The sequence below is a fragment of the Cimex lectularius genome, unplaced genomic scaffold (genome assembly GCF_000648675.2).
Source record: "Cimex lectularius strain Harlan isolate CLEC.00 unplaced genomic scaffold, Clec_2.1 scaffold146, whole genome shotgun sequence".
NCBI lineage: Eukaryota > Metazoa > Arthropoda > Insecta > Hemiptera > Cimicidae > Cimex > Cimex lectularius.
In genome coordinates, this window is record NW_019392741.1 from 702,473 (window position 1) to 713,756 (window position 11,284).

Sequence of the window (11,284 nt, forward strand, 5' to 3'; positions counted from 1 at the left end):
TTGTCATTTTTTTTTTCTAGCCGATTTTTATTAGAAGGATTCTTATTATTCTTTCTAATTTTTATGGAATTTGGAATAAGACGTCATTTTAGCGGGTTGTTGTTAGAATGATGTTATTAGAATCATAAATAAATAAAAAATAATGATCTCCCAAAATGGGGGTCATTTAGGCCAAAAAAGCAGTTTATGTTTTTGAAAAATTACTTGTGGTAAAATGTGCATTAAATACAACCTGGAAGAGTATGGAAAAATATTTCTGTGTAATAATATGCCGGTTCAACATGAGTTCACAGACTCGCAAACCAACGCTCATAATCAAATCTGAGTAATAAGTTGATTATGTTTGACAGATTGAGGTTTAGGTTTCTTATGTGTGCATATCAGAGCTGGGCAAAAATGTGTTTAAGCCAAAAGAGCAAAGTTTGTTTTCTTAATAAATTGTTTCCAATACATCAAGGGACACCTAAATTTTGTTTCACTTGAAAATAAATAGAAATTAAATACTCTCAATAGGTATATAATAAAAACGAACTTTGTCTTTACTTGATGATCTTATCTGGATCTCCTCCTTTTCTTTCATCTTAAATGTGGGTTGATAATTTAATTTTTAAAATAATTTTATATCCACTTAAGATTCATCTGTATTGTACCAGCTCAGATTTGCAGCTACTATAAAGAAGGTTTCTGAATCTACTAGCTAAATAACTCATCAAGAATGTTTACTAGGCCCTGATTTACAGGACTTGTTACATAAGATACATGTATATTCTGATATAGTATTTGTATTAATAGTTTTACTAGTAAATATTAAAAAATTTTAGACCAAATTGTCTCCTACATTTTTTTTAATGCATGTAATTTTATGCTTTTCTTAATCATGAGTAGAGTGAAAATTCAAATAAGACATTAAAATGTTTCATAAAACATAAATTTTATAAAAATTATGTAATATTCAAAGTACACAGGGAATTGTTGGACTTTAGTAAGGTTTTCTTCAATTAAAAGCAATTATTTAACCTTGTGTTTATTAGAATTATTTTATTTGTATTTGGTTTATTACAAAAATGATCAGCCTCCAAAACAAAATTTAGCTACAGTAACTGACATATCCATTTGGAAAATTTTGAATCAAATTCTGAATGAAATTTTCATATAATTGGTTGACTTACCATTGTTTTCATTTATATTTGACTGAGGGTTTCTTGCCAGGTCAAATGTTACAAAAAACAAATTCTAGTGCAAGGGGACAATTCAATGCAATTGATGAAACGCTGGAACATGTCAGAACTTTAATTCTCAATGGAGAAAAGACTATACAAATATTTTTGCCCCTACAATTTTTATTATAATACTTCCAGGTTAATTGCTGTTAAAATTATACTGGAAATTCTTGTTAATGTTTGATTAGAAATCAGACAGTAAACCTAGCAACTTTTATATTAACAATAATTATTCAAGATATATTAGTTACTATTATTTATATTTTAAACTTTCTGCTTCCTGAAGTTGTCCGAGTTAGCCGCTCCTCCTCCTGGATTTCCAAAAGGCCAGTAGAATCCGTCCATTGTCTAGACCAATAAACTCAATCAAAACAAAGTCAAGTGCAAAAAATGAGTTTTGTTTCTGACAGTGATGATAGTTTAACTACATTGGTCAGGGTCAAGGTGTAAGATAATGGAGTACAAAACTTTCACGTACCTGTCTCTTGTAACTGATGTAAATTTAAAACTTTTCGCCCCTATTCAGTGTATTTCACCCCCAGTATTAAAAATAAACAAAATGTGGAGAAATTGTCAATACGATTGATGGGTAGGTTAAGTTCTGAAAACAAAAGGGCAAAACGAGACAACCCTCTTTGGGGACGTCTTCATTTATTATAAATTAAGCTGGAAAAGTCACCCAAATGAGAGATGAATTGTGTAATCAACAATCTAGTCGATGAGGACATTGAAAAATATAAGTGAAGAACAGCACATATCTATTAACTTCTTTGTGATCCAGCCCGCAAGCATCTACTGCTAAGCTTTTCGGCTTCGTATACAGAAAGTATGCGTATCCCAATGTAAATATTAGAAAAGACTCAATTTTTTAGCAAATTATTTTTTGTTGATAAATTCTTGTCATCAGAGAAATTTTGTTTTCCCATCAGATAAATTCTGCAATGATGTTTTTTCTTCATGCAATGATCAACATTTTGATTTAAAATATTAACTGAAAAATATATGTCTGAGTACTACATCCAAGAACCAAACATGCTACCTGAAATATAAGGTCGTGTGATTTCACAAATAATATAAAAACATAATTTCATTGCAATAAACACTTACAAATGTCAAGTACCACAAAATATAATGCTTTGAATTATTTTGCTTAAAGCCTTAATGATCTTGCTTAAATGAATAGTACCTTATGATATCTTTCACTCAACAAGAAATGAGGTTTTTGTTTGAGAAAAAATGAGGTTTTTTTTCACCTTCCTATGAAAGTTTAATAACAGTTACACTAATGATCATTTTTGCACGGTTCGTAGACATGGTTGACCAAAAGACCTATTTTCAAGCAGAAAAATAGGGAAATGTTCAAGTGTAAGCATTTCTTCTTTAACATTTTTCGGCCTAGTATCACAAAAAAGTTTCATTAAAATCAATGATCCCATATCCATAGTATCCTAAAACATATATGTTTTTCTAGCAACTAAAATAGACACCCTGTATATAATGTGTATACATACTACTTTAAATAAATGTTTAAGGTTCGATGTTTCAATGAAATATCAGAATCAATCAGAACATTCCAGAGGTGACTGATCGTTAAGTCAGTAAATACAATTTTGAATAAAAAGATGTTTATTCCATTGTTTTGTGCCATTTGTCTAATAAAAACATGGTATAGTTTGTTGGAGCGAGGCACAAAAAGTTCTTACATTAAATGACTGGATTGTGGTATTGTCTTAATCGTCTGGATTTTACCTGATATTTGTCTTCCTGGTTTCTTTGCCATGTCACCATACCTTCGTGGACAGACAGTGGATGTTTCCAATTTATTGTCTCATCGGCATCCAGTTGTATAATGTTCTAAACAATTTTAAAAACTATGGAAGACAAAGTTTTCAGTTTTTTGGATATAAATTGGATGTAAAAATAAGGGGTTTTTTTTTTTTTTTTTAACTGACTCTGAAAAGAATCTTTACTGTCTTGAACCTGTTCATAGTTGATAGTTTAATAATAAAATATTCTGGTTGTTACTTAATTACTAAAAGTTAGCAGCCTTTCAATAGAACTAAAATAACACCTCATTATCACACTAAAGACGTGTTTCAAACTTGTACTCATACGTTCCATTTTGTAATTCATGCGGTTCATGTACTACTTACAGGTTCTCTGTATATTGTTGGAACTTTCTGCTTCCTGAAGTTGCCAGAGTTAGCCGCTCCTCCTCCTGGTCTTCCAAAAGGCCAATAGAATCCATCTCTTGTCTAGGTCAATAAATTCTTATCAAAACAAAAAACAAAACCAAACGATGTCAACAGTGCAAAATTTGAGCTATGTTTCTGAGAGTGATTGTTTAACTACACTTGACAGGGTCAAAGTGTAAGATGTTGGAGTACAAAAGTTTCGTGTGCCTGCCTCTCGTAGCCAATGTTCATTTAAAAATTTTCGCTCCTATTCAGCAACCCACTAAATAAAAAAAACAATAAGTGGAGAAATTATCGTTAAAATTGATATAGGGCAAGTTCTTTACAATGAAAAGACAAAAATGAAGCAACCCTTGCTTGGGTCGTCTTAATTTTTTGTATATTAGCTGGAAAAGTCACCTAAGTGAAAGATGTATAATCAACAATCCAGTTGAAGAAGGACAAAGCTTAAGTGAAGAACAGCATTCATCTGTAACCGCTGTGGGATCCATCCCACAAGCTATTTGCTAAGCTTTTTGGCTCCATATATTCAGAAAATATTCATATCCAAGTAAATACCAAAAAATACTCTTTTTTCAAAAAATTATAAACTTATTTTTAACAAATGGTTAATAATTAATTATTTTTGGTTGATAAATTCTTGCCTGCAGTGAGAAAATTCGTCATCTGATCTGATAAACTCTACAATGCTGTTTTTTCTTCTTGCAATGTTCAACATTTTTGTTGAATTATGTAGTAATACATTAACTGAAAAATATATGTCTCAGATACTATATCCAAGAACCAAATGTGTATAAAGTCTTGTGACTTCATAAATAATATAAAAACATCATTTCATTGCAATAAACAAATGTCAACTATTATAAAATATAATGCATCGACGTATTTACATTTAAAGCCTTTAAAGATCATGCCTAAAAGCATAGTACCTTACGATACCTTCCACTCCACAAGAAAATTTAAACAAGGTTTTTGCCACATTCCCACAAACATGTAGTGATTAGTGACTAGTCGATTATTATTCAGAAATCGTGAGATGCGGTCTGGTGTTACGTACGTTTCAGAAAAACATTTTCTTTATCGTGCCAACGTTTCGATCTTTATTGAGATCATCTTCAGGGCCTGGGATTTACATACGTTTAAATTTAACAAAAACATGTAGGATGTATAAATTCACTTTTTTCCACATCCTACATGTTTTTGTTAAATTTAAACAATCTTTGTAAATCCCAGGCTCTGAAGATGATCTCAATAAAGATCGAAACGTTGGCACGATAAAGAAAATGTTTTTCTGAAACCTATGCCTCCAGACCACATCTCACGATTTCTGAATAATTCCCACAAACGTTCTGTATCCGGCAAGCGAATCAAACTTTTAATAGCAATTACGCTGATAATGTCTTGTTTATAATTTTACCATGTACTGGATCAATATGGAATGTTCAATTGTAAGTATTTCTTCTTTAAAATTTGCAGTAGTAAGAGGAATCTAAGGAGGTGGGATTGCCAATTTAAAGAAACTTTTTTTGAAGCTTGACTTTGAAACTTGGACTGTAATTTGTCATTCTAGCGGTTTGTAATTAATATTAGACTTGTTGTATGTTTTTTTATATTTTTATTGGCCTTATGAGCTTTGCATATTAGCCATGACGAATTTTTATATAAGTTGTTCAAATTGGGGGTTATCGGGAAAAAAGGGCCATGGGCGATGGTGGGAATCGAACCCACGACCGCGGCGTGAGAGTCTCTCATGCTAACCACTCGGCTACCGGGGTTTGTTGTATGCTAATTAGTAAGTAGCAGGTAGTTACTAAAATGATACTTGTCATTCATGCTAGCTAGTTTTTATGTTCTTTAAACTTGGAATAAGACTTGCCATTCTAGCAGGTTTTTTTTTTTTTTTTTACGGGCTTCCGACATCTAGGTCATTTCAGCCCCCAACTAAGTCTATATTCTATTTACCATTTCAAACACTACATTCATGCACATAAATACATCCATACAGTACACTCATGCCGTTTGGTCGGTGGCGTACTTCATATTCCTCCACCGACCTATACTCAAACTAATCTAGATAGTACTTTTATAAATATTCCGCCATCGACCCCGAACACACTCCTTCACTCTCAACATTCGAGGGGCGATGATGACGTTATATTTCACCCTCCCCCTCGCCATTCACGCTAATAAATACATGCACTTAGACAAAACATATAGACGCAACACATAAGACATATTATGTTCAATAAAAAACCCCAATTTCCCCTAAAAAGCGGAACAGGGGATCCAGAAACCAACTGCAGTGCTCGAGTACCATTTTCAGATTGGATGGCATGCCTACACGCTCTCTGTAGGGAGCCATAGCAGGTTATTATTAAAATATTGTCAATTGTTCAGTCTGTTGAAGTATATTACTTCATTGTTAATCTCTAGGGATTCATATGTAAAAATAGACAATAAAGATGGCGCAATGCTGAAATGCTTTGAGTAATATAGAAAAACCAGACATAGACGAACCCAATAAGTAACCCAGAGCCAGGTCAACATGTATTCACCGACTCACCGACTACAACCACCATCAACCCTTGTGATGATGTTGAATTTGAAGAAAATCCGGACGAGTTATGATTTTTAAAAAGAATCCTGGATTTTAAAGAAACAAAAGTTGCTCCCTGCTAATCCAGCCCAAAAATCACAATTTTTACTGCTATAAAATTTGTATCTGAGGGTCTTAATGTATGTTTAAAATTAAACAGAATTTCTTTTTTTAAATAGTACTTTTTGGCTTCTCATCTTATTAAATTCAATCCTATGAAAAAAAAAAAATCTACTGATATAACTTTGTAATTCATGCTTTAGAAAGACAGAAAACCATATTTAAAAAAGTACTTAAATTAATTTTTTTCTAGTCCCCTAGGACCCACTTGCAAAAACACTAGTATTTGTGTCAAATATTTTTTAGCCTAGTATCACCAAAAAGTTTCATTAAAATCGATGATTCCATATCCGTAGCAACCTAGAACATGGATGTGTTTTTCTAGCAACTAAAGTAGACACCCTGTGTATAATTTGGATACATACTACTTCAAATAAAAGTTTAAGGTTTGATGTTTCACTAAAATCTCAGAATCAATCATAACATTCCGGAGGTGACTGTTAAGTCTTTAAATACAATTTTGAATAAAAAGATAATTTAATAAATATATACATAAGATATGCACATACACAGCATCAGTCGTTTTCTATGTAAAGTCCGAGATATTATACATAATTCATATTCGAGATAGGATTATTGTTAAAGTAAATGGTTTAGGATGGTCAAGTTTAGGATGACCTTTTTGGACCTTTTTTTCATCATATGTGGCCCAAGATTAGGATTGCCATAATAGTTCAGGTATTGACCAGGACATTTATTGAGATAGAAAAATAGATACACATATGGATACAGGTAGGATAGGTATACATATCACTAAAAATCAAAAAATTGTACAAACAGCTAGCATACTTGTGAAATTCCGAACATGTCATTTTATAATTTAACTTGCATTAAATAATGCTTTCGACTGTTTCTATTTGAAGCCTATTGCGTTCTTTCTTCCACTGAGCTATCAACGAAAATATTCTCTCAAAATTGGTTTTATGCCCAGCGTTGATTATTTGTTTACAGGGGCAGAAGGCCAAACGGGACGACAGGGTCCAAGGTTTTAAACCAGTGACACCGCAACATGGCAACCCTATTCAGCTGCACATTGTAGGGGGTGTGAAGAGTGTTTATATTTAAGAATTTTCTTTACAGCTGCCCATGGGAGGTCTTCAATCATAAGAGATTGTGCGAATATGGAATATTGATCAATAGAGTTGTAGTTCATTAGTTAAATGTCTAGCTATGTAAACCTGTAGACAGTTTGGCGAGACTGTCAAGATACTTGCTACAATTGACTGTCAGGTGTGCGATCAGTCACATTTCGTGGACATCATGCGAGAATTACTGAACTATAGGCACAAGAAGATCTCGAGCCCACTGCTTATGAGTTTGGATTCGTAGTGGTATGTGGTGAGACTCCTGGAGGGTAGTCTAGAGAGGTTATTCTCTAGGTGGTGGTTAGTATTCCACTTAAATCGAAAACTGGAGCCCCAACTGTCGCAAGTGCCTACACTAGGGGTTTCAATAGAGCTGCCTTCTCTAGGTCAGGAGCTTCTGCGACCATTCATGCAGAATGGCCAAGAGGGGTCAGAGCCTTTCTAAAGGCTCTACATGAAAACCTACGGTATTGCACAACACGCTGTAGGTGGAAGCGCATCACCTCCCTTCTTGAGAAACGATCCCGTGCTTGCACAGGGGACCAGGCCTTCAGGCTACAGACTTGAAAGATCCTCACATCCTTTTCAGGACACCGAGCAAGACAGGAAACAAATATCTAGCTGTGGTTAAACAGTCTCTTGTGACAAGGGTATCTACTGCAAAAGAGCTCGCACGCTCTGTTTACAAGTTATCAATTCTCACAAGTACGGAGGGAAATTAAGGGATTTGTTTGTCTAAAAAAATTTTAGTCGAAGCAAGGCACGAAAAGTTCTTAGATTAAATGGATTGTGGTATTGTCTTAATCGTTGGTCTGGATCTTACCTTATATCTGTAATCCTGCTTTATTTTCCATATCATCATACTCTCGTAGATGGACAAAGGATTTTTCATTTCCATTTTATCGTTTTGTCGGCTTCTGCTTGTATATTCTAAACAAATATAAAAACTATGAAAAACAATGTATTCAGTTTTTTATACTTAAATTTAGAACTCTAGGGGGGGGGGGGGCAAAGAAAGGTTTTTTTTTAATTTAAACTGACTCTCAAATGAATATTTAAGGTCTGTTCTTTAAGGGCTTGTTCATAGTTGATAAACTGATACTAAAAAAATTATGGTTGTTAATAAAAGAAATTACTAAAAGGTAGAAGGCTTTCAATAGGACTGAAATAACATCTCGTCATCGCGTAAAGGAAAATGTCAAGTTGCAAACAGGTGCTCTTACGTGCCCATGTGGTCAATGTGCATAAAATATCACTGCTCAATGCTCATCTCATGCGCACTTTGCCGCTATTTGGGAGGTGAAACGCAATTGGCCAGTGGGCGGACTGGGGGAAATAGCTGCAAAATGCGCATGCATGCAAAAATAAAACATAATAGCATAAAGTTAGCGAACTATAATCAGACGTTTTCGGTTTTACCCAGTGGCACAGAGAGGATCGAATCAAGAGAGAAGAACGGTACCGCTCCCATCAAACTGTGTCATATCGTACCCGCCGCAAAACAATACCAGGATTCACCTTGGAACTTATTTTTATATTTTTATTGTTAGATGGACCAACGGCGTAAATACCGATAAACAAACAAAATATTATGAAACAATCAAATTACAAGTATACACTATTTCCAAATAAAATCCTTTTAGGATAAGTAACAATTTACAATTAATATAAATATTACGTACTTAGGTGTGCTAAACAAATTTCACAACAAAATTCTAATTAAAATATTCTAAATGAATTTTTTATTAAAGGTGACTCAAGATTCGATTTGAAAGACATAAATGATCTTGATAGAAATTATTTGAGGTAGGAAGTATGGCAAATCATTTTTTGGAAAAGATAGTTTTACTCATAGAATTTTCTTTTAATTATTTCAAAGCTGCCTACCCTAGAAATTATTGGAGGTAGGGTGTACGGTAAATCATTTTTTGGTTTTGGTAAATCATATTTTTATGTTAGATGGACAAATGGCATAAATGCAGATAAACAATCAAATGACATGTATATACAATTTCCAAAGAAATTCATTTTAGGATAAATAACAATTTTTCAATTAATATAAATCAATCCATTTATGTTTAGTGGTCTAATTGACCATATTAATTATTTCAATTAACATAAATATTAATGACAGGTGTGCTAAACAAATTTCACAATAAAATTATAATTAAAATATACTAAATGACTTTTTTTAAAGAGAGAATTTTTTACTAAAGGTGACTCAAAATTCGATTTAAAAGACATAAATGATCTTGATAGAAATTATTTGAGGTAGGATGTACGGTAAATCATTTTTTGGAAAAGATAGTTTTACTTTTAGAATTTTTATTTTTTGAAATTTATTCAAAGCTGCCTACCCAGATTCATCTTGGGACTTTTTTTATTTTTTTATTGTTAGATGGACAAATGGAGTAAATGCCGATAAACGATCAAGTTACAAGTATACACAATTTCCAAATAAAATCCTTTTTTTTAGTATTTACAATTACTGTTAATTATTAATTTAAAATTAATATAAATATTACTTACTTAGGTGTGCTAAACAAATTGCACAATAAAATTCTAATTAAATGAATTTTAAAAAAATATAATTTTTTATTATAGGTGACCAAGATTCGATTTGAAAGACATAAATGATCTTGATAGGAATTAGTTGAGGTAGGATGTATGGTAAATCATTTTTTGGAAAAGACAGTTTTAATCCTTTTTAAAAGATTGGACACTGCACTCACTCCACCATTCATCATTTCTATTAAGATAGTTTTACTCATAGAATTTTTATTTTTTTAAATTTATTTAAAAAAGCTGCCCACTCGGATTCATCTCGGGGCTTTTTTTTATATTTTTATTGTTAGATTGACAAACAACATAAATGCCGATTAACAATCAAATTACCAGTATATACGATTTCCAAATAAAATCCTTTTACGATAAGTAACAATATACAATTAATATAAACATTATTTACTTTCACAATAGAATTCTAATTAAAATATACTAAATGAATTTTAAAAAAAGATTATTTTTTATTAAAGGTGTCTCAAGATTCGATTTGAAAAATATAAATGATCTTGATAGAAATTATTGGAGATAGAGTGTATGGTAAATCATTTTTTGGTTTTGGTAAATCATATTTTTATGTTAGATGGACAAATGGCATAAATGCAGATAAACAATAAAATTACAAATATATACAATTACCAAATAAAATCCTTTTACGATAGATTTTTTTTTTTTTTAAGAGAGAATTTTTACTAAAGGTGACTCAAGATTTCATTTGAAAGACATAAATGATCTTGATAGAAATTATTGGAGAGAGTATGTACGGCAAATCTTTTTTTGGAAAAGATAGTTTTACTTATAGAATTTTTATTTTTTTAAATTTATTTCAATGCTGCCTACCCCGGATTCATCTTGGGATTTATTTATGATAAACAATCAAATTACAAGTATATGATGTCACCTGAAGTCTTGATGGAACCTGAATACAACTGATCAGGTGCCTTTTTATAATAAAATGTAATTCAAGTTTGAAAACAATTTATTAATTACACAAGAAAATAACAATTAAAATCAATTAATTTCCTTTTTAAATTTTAAACAAACAATTAAAACTTTTCAAATTTAAATAAACAGTAATTTCATGTAAACCATTTGGAACAAGGGTGGATGGGTACTCACTGTTTAAAGACAATCTGCTCTTGACCGAAACACTCTATTTTAGGGAAATCAACACTTTAAATTCTTTTGAAGATCGCACACTTCTTTTTGTCTTTCATTTACACTGAATAGACTCGTTCACTTCTAGACTGTACTGTCTCTATCCTCATTGTCGAGATCCTCCTGTATTTTCAGTCTAGGCCTAATCATGAAATCTAAATCACAACATTGTCACTATGAAAGAAATTGGAATGTGACATAAATATTAATGACAGGTGTGCTAAACAAATTTCACAATAAAATTCTAATTAAAATATACTAAATGAGTTTTTTTAAGAAAATTTTTTAGTAAAGGTGACTCAAGATTTGATTTGAAAGACATAAATGATCTTGATAGAAATTATTGGA

At 31.9% G+C, this 11,284-nt stretch overlaps 1 protein-coding gene across 4 annotated transcripts; it reads right to left on the reverse strand.

Annotated features, from left to right (window-relative positions):
* Nucleotides 1-1,018: 1,018 nt before the first annotated feature.
* Nucleotides 1,019-11,011, reverse strand: LOC106669949. Of its 4 annotated transcripts, none has more exons than XM_024227090.1 (5): nucleotides 10,898-11,011; nucleotides 8,040-8,146; nucleotides 3,374-3,475; nucleotides 2,970-3,074; nucleotides 1,019-1,568 (listed from the first exon to the last, which is right to left on the reverse strand). In XM_024227090.1, exons 2-5 carry the CDS (start codon nucleotides 8,112-8,114, stop codon nucleotides 1,485-1,487), a joined length of 366 nt encoding a protein of 121 aa, XP_024082858.1. In that variant the 5' UTR covers nucleotides 8,115-8,146; nucleotides 10,898-11,011; the 3' UTR covers nucleotides 1,019-1,484. The 4 variants fall into 4 exon arrangements, with proteins under 4 accessions (XP_024082858.1, XP_014255350.1, XP_014255351.1 ...); XM_014399864.2 differs by lacking the exon at nucleotides 10,898-11,011 and adding an exon at nucleotides 8,636-8,736; XM_014399865.2 differs by lacking the exon at nucleotides 10,898-11,011 and adding an exon at nucleotides 8,353-8,567.
* Nucleotides 11,012-11,284: the final 273 nt, after the last annotated feature.